This window comes from Stenella coeruleoalba (genome assembly GCF_951394435.1).
Source record: "Stenella coeruleoalba genome assembly, chromosome: 10".
Lineage (NCBI taxonomy): Eukaryota > Metazoa > Chordata > Mammalia > Artiodactyla > Delphinidae > Stenella > Stenella coeruleoalba.
In genome coordinates this window covers 56318521-56337570 of record NC_137156.1, presented here as the reverse complement: position 1 = coordinate 56337570, position 19050 = coordinate 56318521, and the positions used below count along the sequence as shown (strand labels likewise).

Sequence of the window (19050 nt, the reverse complement as noted above, 5' to 3'; positions counted from 1 at the left end):
TAGCAATTAAAAAACAAAATGTAGGAATGCTGGGTCCAAAGTTGAATCTGTTTTCAAACTTAACAGATACTGTCGGCATGGCCTCTAGGAAGGCCATCCTGGTTTTGTTCCCGCTGCCATGGGTAAGTCCACCTCCTACAGCCTCATCAGGGCGGGTGTCGCCCATCTTTTCTCCATCATGATTTCATTTTGGCAAACGGAATGGCAGAAAAATGGAAAAGTGGGCAGACATTGACTCTCAACTTGAAGTGTAAAAAGGGATGTTTATCTGGGGACTTCCCTGGAGGTCCAGTGGTTAAGACTCTGCTTCCACTGCAGTGGACACGGGTTCTATTCCTGGTCGGGGAACTAAGATTCCTGTATGCTGCGTGGCACAGCCAAACAAAAAAAGGGTGTTCACCTGCTCAGCCCCTCCAGACGCTCTGGAGTACCCACAAAGGAAACGTCTCGGGAGTTATTCTCATTCTCTTCCCCTATCCCACTCCCTAACCTTAAAATGTCTCCAAATACCACAGGGTGGCCGACATACATGCCTGAAACAGCTGTCCTGCAGAATCACAAAAACTTGGGCTAAAAATAGTCTCAGTCTCTAAAAAGCTTAGGCCCCTGGGAACAAAGCCCTCTCAGAAATGTCCCCACCTCCGTCCAGGCATCACAAAGCTGACCCAGCTCTGTCCCCAGAGCTCATCATCCTTCGTGACCACCCCTCCCTGCCCTGGAAATAGTTGCCTGGAATCTTTTTTGAATTCTTGGTCCCACTAGGGAAGGGAGGCAGGGGAGGAGGGAAGATAATGTAATTACACGCAAGCTCCAAGTTTGTGTCATTATTTCCATTTTATAAATGCCTAAATGGGCTCAGAGATTTTAAATAACGTCTCTGAACGCCCATGGCCAGTAAAAGAAGCCAAATTTCTATTTTAATGGCTCACTTCCAAGATCCCGTGATGACAGTTCTCCTTTTAGTGCAGCCCATCCCCCCACCAAGGTCCTAGCAGATGCTCAGGTCACATCACCACTGAGGAGGGTGAGATGCTGTGTCTTAAGCAGAGAACATAGGATTCTGAGTACAGTTAGGATTCTGCAGAACCGGGAGGCAGGTCTGTCAACAACAACCCACCTAAAGAACACCCAGTACCTGGCTGATGGCTTTCCCTCCCCCTTAGCAGGCGAGGAGACAAGTTTTTCTGGGCGGCGGGTGGGAGTGAGGCTCAGCTCTATACTGCTGTTGGCAGGCCTGCTGTCTCTGCTGTGGTAAGGTGGGCGGGTCTGTCAAGTTCAACAGGGAGACCCCCCCATGGACGTTCGACCTCTCGGCTGCTACGGGGGGCTGCTGGGTGGGGAGATGGCTCCTGGTGTCCCCACCTGCCTTGCACTCTACAGGCAGAATCTCCGAAGCACGTTTAGAGGGACAGGATCGGACAAAGACAGTCTCAGGGCTGAGGAAAGATACTTGTGGCAGAGGGAGAGCAACGTTACCTGCTGTGTTGATTTACCCATCCTCTGGATCAGGAACTTAAGGGCGACCCAGGGGTGGATTTCTGGCAACTACATGGTATCGATGTGGGAATACACTGCAGGCAACTCAGACCCTGAGTCAGCCTGCTGGAGACGGCCAGGGAGAAATGAGTGAGTGAGTGAGTGAGTGAGTGAGTGAGTGAGTGAGTGAGTGTGTGTGTGTGTGTGTGTGTGTGTGTGTGTGTGTGAGAGAGAGAGAGAGAGAGAGAGAGAGAGAGAGCGAGACAGAGAGAGAGAGAGAGAGAGAGAGAGAGAGAGAGAGAGAGAGGGGTTAGGCATTGAGATTAAGATGGTGTCATGGCTGGAGAACCCATGGATGCCAGATTCCCATCTTGAAAAAACCCTGAAAGAGACAGATGCGTGAGGAGAAATGACCAGCACAAGAGGCACAATGCTGTGTTGTTATTAAATATTGTGCCCCAAACCTGCCACACCAGATCCCCTGTCCCTCGGGGGTGGTTCCGCATTCTAGCCCTCAGCGAGTGTGGACCGGGTCTGACTTGTCCCAGGCTATACAGCTCCTTGGGGCAGGACCAGGATTCAATTCCAGGTCTCCCGTCTCCAAGAGAAATGTTCTTGTTATGGGGCACGGACAAAACCCCTTCCAGTCCACACCCTGCCTGCTTGGAAACACCCAAAGGGAAAGAATTTACACAGGCAGGCCCTCAAGAGATGGTGCAGTCAGCTGCAGCTGTGGGCCCCTGGATTTCTCAGTTTCGGAAGACACGGCAAGCTTCTGTTCACCAGCTGACCAGGAAGAATCTGCTCCACGATTTACCCCTTTACTCTCGAAGTAGAGATGAGAAATAAACAAGTGGAGAGAAACGTAAGAGAAATGATTTAACTTTATAAAAATGTGATAATACAGCAAGATTTGATTGTTTTTTTTTTCCTGGCAAGTAAAGTTTATAAAAACACCTGGAATAAAAATTAGAACTATAAACTAATAAAAATTAGATACCATACATTTCAAGGAAACAGAGTCATTTAGAAAGACAATGAAGAAAAAAACAAAGAGTAGCCCAAGCAGCAGCAGCACGGGGAGAAGGCTGGTTCTGTGGTGACGATGAAACAACGACGGACCCGTGTGAGCCTGACCTCTGGCACCAGGCCGGGCTGAAGGGTGGGGGACAGGGAGGGAAGTGACCATGAGAGAGGTGGAAGAGCTTCCAGAAAGGGACATACCGAAGGCTCAGTGGGCAGCCACGGCCTCCTGCAAACAGGCCCACGGCCCCTTCTTCTTCCCAGACCTGCTGGCCACAGGGCAGTGATTCATGGCCAAATCCTATTGGATGGGCACCACAAGGCTGGCTTCTCCTCTATCCGTCCCCAACCTCCAGCTCTGCAGGTCCTGGTGCTCCCGTGGAGAGCTCAGTGGGGGAAAACTCATCGGGACGTCAAGCTAAGCTAGGACAGCTAACTTGCCAGGGAGACCCAAGGAAACCAGACGTAGAGGGCTACATACAAAACACTGTTTGGAACGTCTGCACCAGAGCCAAGGTAGAGTTGGGACAACCTTGGAGAGACAGGCTGGGAACTCCCGGCAACATCCCCCAGCCTTTCATTCTAGGGGGCTGGTCTTGAGGCTGGCCGCCCAGAAGACAATGGGGAATTCTTGACTACGTTCTGAGGTAGTCTAATCGCGACTTGCACGGGCAGCTGAGGATGGTCTCAAACAATGGGGGGAAGGCAGGCAGAAACGTTGCCACCGAGAGAAAAGGCTAACATATATAACAGAAGGAATTAAGCCACAGGTGGGCTCAGAGATGACCAGAGTGTGGCCTGGGGTCGGGGGTGGCCAGCAGCATGAACAGAGATGAGAGGATCCGGGGGCAGTGTTCCCGGGCCAGGGCAGTGGTAACTCTGAGGTGAGGGATGTCCCTGCTACTTACTGACCAGTGTCATGGTGATCATGAGCCAGAGAACCCGGGGGCCTCAGGGGGTGGATCCCAATGTTCCCTCCAGCTATGACTCCTCTCGCCTGAGCCTCTTTTAGGGGGACCCAGTACTGCTGGACTTGAACTTGGAAAACACTTAAGAGGCCCCTGCTCTGAGGGAGCAGTCAGACCCTGAGCCACCACAGAGAGAGAAATGACAAGAATGAAAAGCAAAGGCATTGTCAGACCCCTCCCGCCACTTCTTATGCTAACGTATATTCTTCTCCTCATCCGCCCCGGCACTCGGGATTCTAAGTCAGGATGGAACGTCCTGAAGGTTTAGGAAGCAGCAGCCGGGTGGACGTTACAACTTTCTCCACTTTGCACATTTCCGAAAACGCCTTCTGGGACGGAGCTCACCAAAGTCTTCCACTTCATTTTCGTAATCATCTTCTTGAACGACACCTGTTTAAAAAGCAAAGAAAACAGAAATGAAGTGCAGAATGGTGATCTTTTTCATATAACATATAACATCCTAGTAACATATCCTGCAACATATAACACATCCTGCAACATATAACATCCTAGTAAAACCTGATGTCTCTGTAATCGTTGTTTTAAATTAAAGAAAAAAAAAAACCAGGCAGAGCCAAAGTAAACACCCTTCTCCAGAATGTTCTTTTACAGGCTAGTTCCTCTGGCCTTATTTTAGAGGCCCTTTAAACGAAAAATCTGTCAGACAAAGCCTAAAATCAACCTCAGCCTTGAGCTGGTATCCCAGTTATATTCTCCTGTTTGAAACAATCACAAAAGTCATGGCGCCAGAAGTGACTATACTCTAAAGACTTTTTATTGGCACAGACATGTGTGTCAAGTCCTTTCCAGTTTTCCCCAGCTCGGGGGTCTGGATTTTCCAGCAGCCTCTGGATTATGAGGACCCACAGAAGGGCAATCTGGGGCAGGTGAGATACTGGGAGGAAGAAGAAATAAGCTCTCCCCAAGAGGGGGAGACTTTCCAGATCAAATAGAACTCGGCAAGATAAGGCTGACTGTCGAGAAAGAAACCCAACTCACTATACACCAGCCTTAAACCCTCTGAAGGAAGATGTATGCAAGTTTCCCCAATGATTTTATGTGTTTTGTTCACAAATTTGTTTTATATCCCCAAGCCCAGAACAGTACTGATACATTCTAGACACTCAATACATATTCATGGACTTACATGAATGGTTTGCACAGGCAAACATTTATCTAGGGATGGCTTTGCAACACTTTGCCCACCATGGGAGTAGTGACAGAGCATCACTGATAACAGCTCATGAGTGGCAAACGTTTTTGGAAAAGCAACTGGCACAAGCCCTGAATAACAGCCCTCACAGTCAGATGGGGGAACCCAGCCACTCTATCACGATTGACCTGAGTCACTGGGGGCAGTGACTGCTCACATCACAGGCGGCCCTACTTCAGACTGACCTGGGAGCCAGCAGAATCAAGGACCACAAGACCCAGAGCCTCACCCTGGGGTGAAGGACTCCTCACCTTCTTCCTTCAAGCGCAGCTCTGTTTTCCTCAGCCACTCCCGCGCATCCCTGGCGGACGGGATCAGGACGTTGATCAGCCGAGCCATGACCTCCTCCGCTAGTGAACCAAAGAACGAGAGCTCTGAGTGAAAGGGCGGCTGTAGGGACCAGGACACTCAGTACTAGAGCCAAAGCCCCCAGCTCCTGGGAGCTCGTCTCTGCTTCCCCTGTGGAGAGGGGCAGCATAAGGCCACTGGTCTGCCACCAGGAGCAGAAACCACAAGTAGATGCCAGCCTGATTACCAGTCCTGCCCGTCTGGAGACATTGCCAGTAGCAAGCCTTTCGAGGAAGCTTTTGTTCAAACTGTGATTATCTTAAACCAGAGTGTCTGAATTCTAGAATGATTTAAAAATATGGAATTTCACTGATTTTATACATAACTTCCACTCAGCATTGCTAAGATGTAGCTAATAAGGATGTCAGAGGAAATCTGATTCACAGACCACATAAGAATTCTTATTAAAGGCTCAGACTGGGTATGATGTGAGGACCCTGCTAAAAGAAGAGACCAGCTACGTACCTCTAGATCTTAGTCAAAAGTTCAGCACATAGTAGGTGCTCAAGAAACAATCACTGAATGAATGAATCAGGGGACGTTTAAAGAGTTTCCTCAAGGGCTCCCCTGGTGGCGCCGTGGTTGAGAGTCCGCCTGCCGATGCAGGGGACGCAGGTTCGTGAGCTGGTCCGGGGGGATCCCACATGCCGCGGAGCGGCTAGGCCCGTGAGCCATGGCCACTGAGCCTGTGCATCCGGAGCCTGTGCTCCACAACAGGAGAGGCCACAGCGGTGAGGGGCCCGCGTACCACAAAAAAAAAAAAAAAAAAGTTTCCTCAAGATTTGAAACATTCCCCCTCTATGCTCTACATAGAATTGGTTAGCAAACATTTTTCTTGTCTGTTGTGCCAGGGGAAACCATCCTGACCCAAGATGATGACACATTGTTAACTGTGGGAGGGGTGGTCCAAACAATGGGGCTTTGCTGTAATTGGAGAACGCATGGTCCTCACTTGTATTTCTGCTAATGCCAAGATTCCATCATCCCCAGGTCAGACATCACTACAAAGGACTGGAGTCGGACATGTGTTCCCAAAGCCCAGGTTCTGACACCATCTGCGCCCCACTTCTGAGGGCCCTTACCACCAGCCCAGGCCTTCCGCCTGTAGAGATCCTCCACCATGTCCGAGACCTTCTTGATGTTCTCCTGGACCTTCCTCTGCAACATGTGGCTGTGCTCTTTGGAGCCCAGGTGGCTGCGGACCCACACGTTCTGCTCCATGTCCTGCACCACCAGCTTGCCTTCATCAATAGCCGGGTCCACCTTCTTGTGGAAAAAGTCTGAGTACTTCTGGTAGGCCGCTTGCTGCCTCTGGTGGCTTTGCAGGCGGATGTGCTGCTCGTAAGACTCACTGCTCCTCTCCCGACCTTGCTCGTCTTCCAGCTCGGCCCCGGAAAGGGCCACAGCCTCAGGAGCCGCTCCCTCAAATGCCTGATCAGAGCCGAAATAGTTCTCGGGCCCACGGGTGAACTTCACCCCACACAGGTCACACTGGGTCCTGTCCACATCGGCCTTTTTGAAGCTCCCAGCCCCGGGTTCCCTGCCCTCCTCCCTGAAGTGCTCGGCCTGGGCCCCCACCCTCCTCCTCCAGCTGATGCACAGGGACACCACCAGGTATGCCCTCCGCAGCTTCCGCTGGATGGAGGCCTTCCGCTGCTTCTGTGACAGGATGGTGGCAAGGAGGTGGTCCCGGTCTTCCAAGGCCAGCTCCTCCATCTCGTCCTGACCTACCTCGCACTCGGGTTCGACAAAGTAGCCCATGGGGTCCTCGGAGAACAGGCGGTTCAGTCTGACCTCCTCGTGGTAGAGGCCTCGGACAGTGGTCCCTTTGGTGTGCCCGCTGTCCCACTGCCAGTGGCAGTCCATCAGGTATTCTTCATCCCGCTCAAAGAGCAGGTCCTGCAGCACCTCCACCACAGACTTCACGTTGACCGCCAGCTGCACCCGATTCACTGCTCTGAGGAGCCTCTCGGGGACCTGGCCCGGGAAGTCCCTGCTCATCAGCTGCAGCTTGGCCTTGATCTCCTGGAAGTGGCTTGACAGAAGAGGCTTGCATGACGGCTGCAGCACCCCCTCAGTGTTCACAAGCATCACCAAGCACAGCACCAGGGTCCGCTCTGCCTCCCCGGACACCAGGTAGTCAATTTCACTGAAGGCATCGAGCAGGACATTGAAGTTCTTGTTCTCGTGGCCGCAGAGCACCTTGACGAGGTAGGACAGGTGGAACTGGAAATTCCGAATGGCTCTGGTCACATCCTTGGGTCTGTATTCCTGAATGATGGCGAACACATCCCCAGGCTCCCGGTCCTTCTTGCTGAACAGGAACTCCCAGTAGTGCAACAGTGCGATGTAGCTCTTAGGGAGGCACAGGATGGCGTTCTTCCAGAGGCGGGCCAGAACCGCCCCACAGTGGATGAACTGGAACTCCAGCAGGGCCACCGTGTTCCCAATGCTGGGGATGAGTGGCTCTTTGCACCTCTTGACAAGGACGTTCATGAAACGGAAAAAGCGCCTCTTGTAGTCTTCTGGGTTCCTGCACACGTAGAACTGGTGGATGGAATCCTCCAGCAGCCGGATGAAGCACAGGTGGGTCTTCTCCACGCTCTCATCATCCTTGTTGGGCGTCAGCATGCCAAATTTCCCTTCTATTCCTTTCATCCTGCTGCTTCTCCCCGTGCTCCTTCCCTCTTTTTCAGCCTGGAGGGCTTTGAGTTCCCGGTTGTACTGGTCCTCCTCCTGGTGGAGCAGCTTTTCAAGCTCATCAGGGTAGCTAGAAGAGAGAAGGAAAGCTTGCATGGCGCTCAGCCACAGGTCTGTGGACTCCCGGCGGCTTTGAGCCCTTTCGTTTTGAAATAGGACATGGATGTACTCTTTCAGGGCAGACCTGTAGGACCAGAAGGATCTGTAACGTGGTTTCAGGACTTCTTTGCATGCCATGGGGTTTTCTGACAATACTCTCTGATGGAAATGCTTAGGGAAGAGGACATTCAGCAGGGATTTGCAAAGGCCATATTTATCCGGAGACAAAATATAATCGATTTCTTCAAGTTCTTCAGCTAAGACTTTAGGGAATACTTTTTTGGCTTCCAAAAGCAATCCGCTAATCGCCACCAGGTGTATTTTTGTCTGAACCAAACACTTGGCCTCATGACGCCGCAAAGGCCTGTGGAAATCTTCACAGTGTTCATCCTCGCATTTTAAGCCCACGATAAACCTCGTGCAGACGCCCAGGTAGGTCTTCCCAAGCAGGCTCCGTGTGATCTGACACAGCCTGCTCAGAAGGTGTTTGTTTAAGGCTAATTTCACCTGGTCCGTCATTATCAAGAAATGCTCTTTCGTTTTCTTCTCTCTCAAGTTCAAATCCAGGTCAGAAATGATTCTTGATATGTGTCCGGAGTTGTTCTGAGCTATCTGGCAGTACTTGGCATCCACCTGCGAAATCCCAAAAAACTCAAAGCAAGACTTGACCATCTCCTTCTCGGCGTTGTTGGTCACTCTTTTGAGGGCCCTGACCAGACTGAGAAGGACCTCCAGGCCCGCCGGAGCCAGGGCCAGGACATCCTCGGGCTGGGCCTCACAGCGGCTGGTGGCTTCGTAGAGTGCCTCCACTGCCCCTGCCGAGTGGTTGAGGGTGTCAAACATCAGGAAGGCGTCCTTGAGCTTTGGAAAGTCTCTCAGGATCACCCCCTGCAGGAAGTGGGCCTCGGCGATGCCGGACACCTGACTGGTCTGATGGCAGAGGTCTAGGGCTTCTCTGAGGATGGCCTTGGTATGGTCGACATCGGAATCCCTGGCCATGTTGAGGCGGGCGGCTGCCAGCAGACATGAGGCCTGGAAGTCCTTGTCGGCGGTGAGCCTGGCAGCCTCTAAGAAGCAGCCATGTTGCTTCATCAGCAGGGCGGCCTCTTCCCTCCGACCTTCCCTGTTGAGCAGGTCGGCAGCCTCTGCAAGCCGCTTCCGAGACTTCAGAAACACCAGCTGGTCTTCCGTGTCGAGCTTTGAGAGCACAGCCATCATCTCCTTTATCTTATTCGTGCTCAGGTACTTGGCTGCAGCTTCCAAGTAAAACTGGCTGGCTGAATAGGAGAGCTTGGGAATGGGATGGGTCTTGGCCCTTAGCATTTCTTCATACCTGCAATGACAGACAGACAACACCAATGTCAACTCAGTACCACCCAGCAGAAACTTTACAAAATGCAGCACAGAACAACTCATCATAAAATGACCACTTGTAGATAGGACCTGCAGAATAGGACCTAAAGTTATCCAGCATCTTTATCAAGGCTTCATTTTACACTGATAAAATTAATTCTTTATTCCTCGAAGGAACCAAGCAATAGTATGCTTAATTAATGAAATATAGTGGAGTTGCAGAAAAAGAAAAAATACTAAAAAAAAAAAACAAAAAAGAAACACACACACAAAAGAACAAACCCCTCCCAAAAGCCAAAAAAAAGAATAAAAAACAAAAAAAGAAAAAATAAACAAAAAAGAAAAAAAAGAAATATAGTGGAGTTGCAACCTAGGCAAGTAACAATTATGTTGGAAAGTCAATCTGTAAGGCAGAAATTATGCATAGCCAAAATCATCCTTGAAAAAAATCCCTTAAACTTGCATAAAAGCTTGCTAATCACTTTGGGTTCACAACCCTGTTGAGTCTGATACCTGATTAATGAGAAAGAGTGGAGATGGGGGCTGCAGACACACCAGCCATTACATCAATCTTCCTCTTATTAACCAACCTGTGACTTTTCTCTTTTGCCAGGAATGTAAGCGGTTGAGTTAGTGTGAGATGAATGAAGCCCCGAAGTCACCAAAGTCAAGCTCCTCTTGACTCTGCTGATCCAAGTGAGTATACACCACATATGAATTTTCAAGGCATTGGGCCAATCCAATGAAACATGCTTACTTTTGAACTCTCACAGGAGACAAAACACATTTCCTCACAACCAGAGAGGTGCCCAGGGACCTCCTGCTGCCCCAGGGTCATCTCACAAATATCAGATCCCTTTGTATAACAGGCCCTCTGTGAAGGGGTGTAACTGAGGATTAGCCTCTCTTGTGAGTTTTGGCTGATGGAGTAGGGGGTATTTACAGCAAGTTTAAAAATTTTTTGGGACCTCCCTGGTGGTCCAGTGGTTAAGACTCCATGCTTCCACTGCAGGGGGCCTGGGTTCGATCCCTGGTCAGAGAACTAAGATTTTCCTCATGTCACGCAGCATGGCCAAAGGAAAAAAAAACCTTAAACTACATATGGGAACATATGTATATGTATAACTGATTCACTTTGTTATAAAGCAGAAACTAACACACCATTGTAAAGCAATTATACCCCAATAAAGATGTTAAAAAAAAAATCTTAAACTAAGAAAATTTACTTAGGTATTTTCTTTTCAAATCTAAAATGTCCTCATTACGTTTTGAGTCAGGCCAGTTAGCAATTGAATTCTACATACACTATATAGAGAATTCAAAAGACACAGAAAAATCAAGTGTGAGGCTCCAATTAGTACTGATGACATTAGATCTCAACTCAACATATCATTAAAAAGAGTCAGTTGAATACCTCAGGAAAGCTGATAAAGATAAACAAAATAATGAGAGACCCCAAAAAAATGTTTCTGGGGAAAATCTATGATTATTCAATGCTCTCCTGGAAAAGTGAGAACAGATTAACTAAATAATTGAAAGTACAATAAAACCCTCTCAGGTGGTTTTGTCATATGGCCTCACAAGGGAATTGGCCTGGTTGATTACTCAGCGTACACAGCACCCAATCAATGTCACAGGGGGCACCCTGTTACGGATGACAGTTTGTGTCCCCTAAAATTCATATGTTGAAGCCCTAACCCTTAGTGTGGTTGTATTTGGAGATGAGGCTTCTAAGGGAGTAATTAAGGTTAAATGAGGTCATAAGGGTGGAGCCTTGATCTAATAGGATTAGTGTCCTAATAAGAAGAGACACCAGGGAATTCCCTGGTGGTCCAGCGGTTAGGACTCTGTGCTTTCACTGCCAAGGCCCGGGTTCAATCCCTGGTCGGGGAACTAAGATCTCACAAGCCGCGCAATGTGGCCAAACAAGAAAAAAGAAAAGAAAAAACAAAAAAAGAAGAGACACCAGAGAGGGAGCTCTCTGTCGCCCACAATCTCTCTCTCCCTCCATGCTTAAACACCAGGGGAAGTCCACGTGAGGACATAGCAAGAAGGCAGCTGTCTGCAAGCCAGGAAGAGAGCTCCCACCAGTAATCCAATTGACTGGAGCCTTGATCGTGGACTTCTAACCTCCAAAACTGTGAGAAAATAAAATAAATTTCTGTTGTTTAAGCCACCCGATCTATGGCATTTCATTATGGCAGCCTGAGCTGACTAATACATACACACTGTGTATATCTTCCACATAATGGAACCAAAGACCTGGATAAAGGAATATGCTCAATTACCAACCTTGACACTGGACACCTTCTTTTCCATTTCCAAAAATAAAACTCAATTTCTTTATCTAGGTGTTGGTTACACAGGTGTATTTACTTTGTGAAAATTACGTGCTTTTTAAAAATATATGATATACTTTAATAAATGCTAACTTTAATATAAACTTCAAACACCTGGTCAATCATGTTCATTTTGTCACATGTATAATTTGGTAGAAAGCAAAGAAAATACAGAACTAAGCCACAGCCTACTTTTCCAGGAGCTGTTGAGCAGAAATACAGAACAGCAGACTCTACAATTCTAGCTGTTACACTCCACCAGGAAGACCTCCGACAGGCATCAACCACATGCTGTTTCTAGATTCCTTGTCATCCATTAACCCCACCCATCTGCACTTCACCTTTGGAACATCAGTTAGGCTGAAGGCTCAAGGAGGCTCTACCGGGCCATGTATGAAACTTGTGTGTCCTACAACTGAGGGCATGTGTATATACGTATCATACACATATGTATCAGGGCCTGGCTGGGCATCTGCCAGTAAACCATGATGAAGCAGAATCCTGACCGCCCACTAGTACTCTGACCTCTATCCATCCACACATCAGTGAAATTGTCAACTCAGCAGGTAAAGGTGGAGAGGACAGAACTATCATTAAGCACGAAATTGCTGGGCATGTTATAGACACTCGTAACGCATCCTTCATCTTCTTCTGCCCCCTCTCCCCAGGACGCTGTATTCAAAGAGTTCTTGACTCAGCACGGAGGTCACCACCCAAGTGGAAGGAGGGTGACTTGGTCAAGTCACTTCAGAAGAGCAAGACAACACCTACTCAAGGAGCAACAGGAGGGCAGGGCTTGGGGGTATCTGGCGGAGAAAGGAAGAGAATAAAACCACTTACTTTTCCACTGCCACAGCAGCTTCTTCAAAAAGTTCCTCTTGGCAGTACATTTTGAGGGCTAGATCAAATTCCTGAATCTGCTCAAAGCATCTGAAAGCATCTTTGTAGCACTGGCTTCGTTTATAGAAGGAGGCGGCATCTCTTATCTAGGACAGAGTAAAATTTTACTCAGAGTATTTATAATATAACTTTTCATCTTAAAAGTAAACCAACACCATGAATAATAAAGAGGATGTCTGCGATTTATTAGAATCTAGTGAAAAACACTAAAACATAGGTAATTTAGGAAAACTACTGCTTTATAGGGAGAAAAATAAAGTGAAATCCCAACCTCACACCATACACAGATGGAAGCTCCAGATGGGTTAAAGGTCTAAGTGAGAAAGCTATTGGAGGAGAATGTATGAGAATATCTTTGTGACCTTGAGGTAAAGAAAGTCTTCAACAAAACTCAAAACACATGAACTTTGGGGGAGAAATTGATGGATTTGATTACAGTTGACCCTTGAACAACACAGGTTTGACCTGCATGGGTCCACTTATGCAAGGATGTTTTTTGACAATAAATACTACAGTGTGATATGGTCTGCAGTTGGTTGAATTCCTGATATGAAACCAAGGGTACAGAGGAACCTCGGATATGGAGGGACAACTATAAATTATATGTGGATTTTCAGCTGCATGAAGGGTCAGTGCCCCAATACCTGCACTGTTCAAGGGTCAGCTATACATCAAAACTGTTCAACAAAGAGCACATCAAATAAAGTTAACATAGAGAAGACAAACATTAACATCTAGCCCAGCACTGTCAGACAGAGCCTTCTGTGAAGATGGAAATGTTCTGTATCTATCTAGCCAATACGGTAGCCACTAGCCACGTGGGAACAGTGAGCACAGGAAACGTGTGGATAGTGTAACCGAGGAACTGTATTTTTGGTTTCATTTAGTTAATGTTATTATAAATTGCCACATGTGGCCACTGGCTACTGTACTAGAGTGGACAGGTCTAGAACACAAAACGGATTCCTGCAAACACAAGAAAAAGACCTTCCAGAAAACTAGGCAAAGGGTATGAACTGGCAGTCTGCAGTGGGGGGAACTTAAATGACTCACAAATAAATGAAGATGCTCAACCTTGCTAATAACCAGAGAAACGTAAATTAAAGCCACAGTGAGATACATCCATGAGGTCTGCAAAAATTAGAAAATCAGAACCCTCTGAACGTGGTCATGGATATGGGGCACAAGGACCCCTCATGCACGGAGTGGTACAGCTGCTCTGGAAAGCAAAGTGGCTTTCAACTTTCACTTGGTGAAATTAAACACATGCGCCCCCTGGGGTCAGCAAAACCACTCCTAGCAGTTCACAGCACTGGAAGGGGATGCGCTGTGTCATAATACTTGTGTGTGGCAGCTGGGAGTTGGTGGCGACTTGGATGTTCACCACGAGGGAAATGGGTAAGTCAAACGCACTGGATGCCCATTCTGGAATACGAACAGTGGTCAGACACCTGGCTGGGCCTTAACACCATAGCGGAGGGTGGAAAAAGTAGCAAACAGAACAAGATGCTATTTAGATAAGCTTAAAACAAATATGTACAGAGAATACAATACTATTTATTCTTCGGTTATGCACGTGGATGGGGACATATATTAACTGCATTGGAATGGCAGCCAATGAGAAGAGAATGGAAATGGCCATGAGGAGGAAGAGGATGAAGAATATAAAACGATGGTGGGTTTACGTGAACAGAAGAGTATATTCCACTCCTCTTCCTCTCACGTTTCCTGTCCAGCTTATCAGTTAATCGCGTTGGCTTGGCTCTCCCAACATTTCCCAGACAGGACCCCTTCCTAGCCCCTCCACCACCATGGAGGCAATCCAAGCCGTAGCATCTCAGCCTAAGCCACTGTTCACCCCTCCGAACTGGCCTTTCCGCTTCTACTTTTGCTGCCTACAGAGCCCTCCACAGAGCATCCCAATAATTCGTTTCATGTCACCCCTCCAATCAAAACCTTCCACTGGCTCCCCCTCACCCCGGAACAAATCCAGTCCCTACCATGGACCACAAGGTCCTACCTGATTTGTTTCTGCCACACTCTCTGGCTCATTTTACCAGTTCGACCCCACTCACTCTGCTTTGGCCAAACTGGCTTCCTTGCTGTTTTCAAACTCGCCCGTACGCTCCCACCTTGGGGGCTTTTATCTGCCATGTCCTCCGGAGGCAGCTGTTCTCGTGGTCTCCCTGCAGAAGTCAGCTCCCTGACCCCGCCTGCACCTAAAACAGCAACGCTTGACACCCCCTCTCCCCTCCCCCAGCCCTCATCCCCGCTGACATCTTCTGTCCTATTGGCTCTGTCACCTCTCTCCCACACTAGAAAGGAAAACTACAAAGGCAGAGGCCCCTGCTCTGCTGCCTGTTGGTTGCCACGCGCCCACAGTGCCTGGTACACACTGCGGGGGGCAGCGGGGGGCTACCTATTTGTTGAATATTTCATTTCCTAACTCGACTGGCTGCACCCGACATCCAAAGAGAAAACAGAATCAAAATGGAACAAAACAAAATGCATATGCCAGACTCTCTAATAAATCTCAGCTGGGTTTTATTTAACGAGACAAGCTACACGAAATGCCAAAATACGAACAAGATCCAGGTGTGAGGTTCTTCTATGTCCAGAGACCTCACAGACCAGGGAGCTACTAGACCCATTGCCCCACATCAATCAAACCCCATAACCATAACACCTAGCCACCTTTACCTCTCCTTGACAAGGCTGACTACTCAGAAGAAAACCCCCAGGGTGAACGCAGGCCCCCTTAGGTGCAAGCGTGCACCCAACTGGGTCGAGAGAGAGGAGGGCTGGCTCTAAGCAGGCCCCCCCACCCCGGGTCTCTGGGCTCCTGCCGCCCAGAGCAAGGGCCCTGAGAGGTTTCCAGGGAAACCAGTGTTGACCTCTGGAGAGGCAGGAAGCAGGCAAGGCAGAGGAATCCCTGAAAGGAAAACTTCTGCTCCCACAGCCACTTCACAAACCCTTCTCCCCAGGGTCAGCACACGTCTGGGGACTGTGAACGGGGAGGCGGTGTGGCCTAAGGATTTTGCAAAGGGTGGTCAACTTGAATCATGCTGGCTAGTTTGGTGGGATGACCACAAGAGGTCTGATGCTGTCTGAGGGTCGAAAATCCTGCCAGGGAGGGGCCTGAGCAAAGAAAGGGACCAGACTCCTCCCCAGCTGGGGCTCAGAGCTACTGGAATGTGCTGGCAAGAGAAGGCGGAAGGAGCTGGCACCGGTGGTCAACCCTGGGGACGTGAGGAAGGCCAGCAGCCTGTGTCTCCAGGACCAGGGCGGCCTCCATATCCTGAAGGCTCTGAGGTCCTGGAGAAGGGAACGCGGCCGGACATCTGGCCTGCTGGGCCCCACCCCGCTTTCAGAGGTGGAGCTCGGCGGGCCTCGGGGAGGCAAGGTGAGCAGACAAGGAAAGGGGCTCTGGCTTAGCCGGGATGGGCACTGTCAGGCAAAGAGGGGAAAGCAACAGGTTCAGGCCTGTCCCCTGTTGCTGTCACTGCTTAGGGCCCAAGGGGGTGCCTTGGAGATGGAGGCCGGGGGACAAAGGAACATGGAGAGTTCAGAAACCATTTTAGTTCCTGGAATCTTATGACCCAAACTTCCTTCACACGCTGAAATCCCCATTCCACCCCCTTCTCCCACATGCTAACTAGTCACGTCCCATACTAAACATGGGGCAGGGAGGGCAGCTTTGGGACGGCCTTATCTTCTCTGACACTGACTTGGGGCCACACTTCAAACTTCCCAGGAGGTCCCACCTCCACCCAGCCCAATGCCCAGGGTGCTCTGAGGGTCCAGGAGTTCCTCCAGTTCACATACAGACATGAACAGCCCCCTCCCTACTGGACGGTCATAACACCTGACGCAGGAGGAAATGCAGTAGCTGCAGCCGGGAACCCTACAGCAGCATCCGTGGTGAGGACCAGATGGTTCCACATCCAACCCACCACAACGGATACGGTAAAAATGAACTGCTTCGTATTATTTATGATAGCCAAGATATGGAAGCAACCTAAGTGTCCATCAGCAAAGGAATGGATAAAGAAGATGTGGTACATATATACAATGGAATACTACTCAGCCATAAAAAAGAATACTGCTCAGCCATTTGCAGTAACATGGATGGAGAGTACTGTGCTGAGTGAAAAAAGTCAGACAGAGAAAGACAAATACAGTATGATATCACTTGTATGTGGAATCTAAAAAATACAACAAACTAGTGAACAAAACATAAAAGGAGGAGACTCACAGATTTAGAGAACAAACTAGTGGTTACCAGTGGGGGAGAGGGGCAAGACAGAAGTAGAAGATTAAGAGGTACAAAGTATTAGGTAAAAAATAAGCTTCGGGCTTCTCTGCTGGTGCAGTGGTTCAGTCCGCCTGCCGACGCAGGGGACACGGGTTCGTGCCCCGGTCCGGGAAGATCTCACATGCTGCAGAGCGGCTAGGCCTGTGAGCCATGGCCGCTGAGCCTGTGCGTCCGGAGCCTGTGCTCCGCAACGGGAGAGGCCACAACAGTGAAAGGCCCGTGTACCGCAAAATAAATAAATAAATAAATAAGCTTCAAGGATAGGGGCTTCCCTGGTGGCGCAGTGGTTAAGAGTCTGCCTGCCAATGCATGGGACACGGGTTTGAGCCCTGGTCTGGGAGGATCCCACGTGCTGTGGAACAAGTAAGCCTGTGCGCCACAACTACTGAACCTGTGCTCTAGAGCCCTCGTGCCACAACTGCTGAAGGCCAGGCGCCTAGAGCCTGTGCTCTGCAACAAGAGAAGCGACCACAATGAGAAGACTGCGCACCGCAACGAAGAGTAGCCCCCGCTCACTGCAACTAGAGCAGGCCCACGGGCAGCAACAAAGACCTAACGCAGCCAAAAATAAATAAATTAAATAATAAAATTTAAAAAGTATATATATATATATTTTAAAAAGCTACAAGGATATATTGTATAACATGGGGCATATAGCCAATATTTTATAATAACTATAAATGGAGTATAACCTTTAGAAATTGTGAACCACTATATTGTACACCTGTAACTTACATATTACTGTACATCAGCTATACTTCAATTTAAAATTTTTTTAATTAAAATTTTAAAAATGAACTGCTTTATGTACAGCATTGTGACTGTAGTTAATAACAGTGTAGCGTGTATTTGAAAGTTGCTAAGAAAGTAGATCTTTTAAAATTTTTATTTATTTTTGTTTTATTATTTTTTATCAAAGTATAGTTCACTTACAATATTATATTAGTTTCAGGTATACAACACAGTTATTTGATATTTTTATAGATTACACGCTATACAAAGTTATTATGAAATACTGGCTATATTCCCTGTGCGGTACATTACATCCTGTACTTATTTATTTTACACCTGGTAGTTTGTACCTCTTAATCCTCTTCACTTATTTTGCCCCTACTTCCACTCCTCTCTGGTAACCACTGGTATGTCCTCTCTATCAGTGAGTCTGCTCCTGTTTTGTTATCTTTGTTCATTTGTTTTATTTTTTAGATTCCACATGTAAATGAAAATGATCTTAAATGTTCTCATCACAAGAAAAAAGATCATCACTATGTGTTGTGATGGACATTAACTAAACACTGCGGTGATCATTTTGCAATTTATGTATATAATGAATCATTATGCTGTATAACTAAAACCAATTTGATATTATATACATCAATTATATCTCAATAAAAAGAAGAAAAATGAATCACTATGAAAATCATCACCTCTCGGATGTCACAACCATGCCAAATTGCCATAAAAATCTCTGTCTACTTTCCTCTTTGGAGTTTATCTTGTTACAGATAATAAGTGTCTGTGGCCTGTGCCAGCCTGCAGACCACACTGTGAGCCCTGTGCTCTGGACCAGCAACTCTGTCCACTAGCGCTTCTAGAATAATGGAAATGTTCTATCACAACGCGCACCTGAGATGTGGCTCGTGAGACTGCAGAAGTGAATTTCTGACTTTATTACATTTTAGTTAACCTAAATGTTTAATTAAGTAGCCACATGTGGCTAGTGGCTGCCAGATTGGTCAGTGCAGATCTAGAGTAATTGCTGGGACACAGAGAAAACACCATGTAACTGCCAGACCGTCCCCCCAGGCTGACTCCAGACTGAACATGGAGAAAGAAAAGGCAGGAATATTCTTAAACCCATCTTCCCTTTGATGTGAACATTTGGCCTCCCTGTGGTTAATAATGGGTCGCAAACATTCACAGACATGGACGGACACACACACACACACACACACACACACACACACACACACACACACACACAGAGTCCCTGAAACCATCTAAATGTTCGAGCAGATGGAGGAAGAAGGGCCACCCACAGAGTCGACAGGGCCAGCCTCTCCCTCTTGGGAGGACGGAAGCCCTTCCTGACACAGGCGGAGGCTGGGGGCCACCTTTCCATCTGCCCCACGGAGCCCAGTTCTCCTAGGAGCAGCCGTGGGCCAGACGTACCTTTCCCAGCCTCTCGCACAGCTGGGCACACAGCTGGAACTCCTTGGCGTAGCTCAGACACTTAAGGGACAGCTTTGGCTCCTTGCACTCCAGATACGTCTTGGCCAGTTCCAAATATTCCACCTGCTTTTCCCTGGGAGGGGG

At 48.3% G+C, this 19050-nt stretch overlaps 1 protein-coding gene across 4 annotated transcripts in view; it reads right to left on the bottom strand.

Moving 5' to 3' along the window:
* Positions 1-2342: 2342 nt before the first annotated feature.
* TRANK1 (tetratricopeptide repeat and ankyrin repeat containing 1) overlaps positions 2343-19050 on the bottom strand; it is an 88055-nt gene continuing 71347 nt past the window's right edge. For all 4 annotated transcript variants that reach the window (XM_079933592.1, XM_079933595.1, XM_079933594.1 and 1 more), the window contains 5 exons: positions 18907-19039; positions 12360-12505; positions 6111-9160; positions 4932-5030; positions 2343-3857 (listed from right to left, as the gene is read on the bottom strand). In XM_079933592.1, coding sequence (XP_079789718.1) covers positions 3757-3857; positions 4932-5030; positions 6111-9160; positions 12360-12505; positions 18907-19039 — 3529 coding nt within the window. In that variant the 3' untranslated portion in view covers positions 2343-3756. The remainder of the gene's footprint in view (positions 3858-4931; positions 5031-6110; positions 9161-12359; positions 12506-18906; positions 19040-19050) is intronic.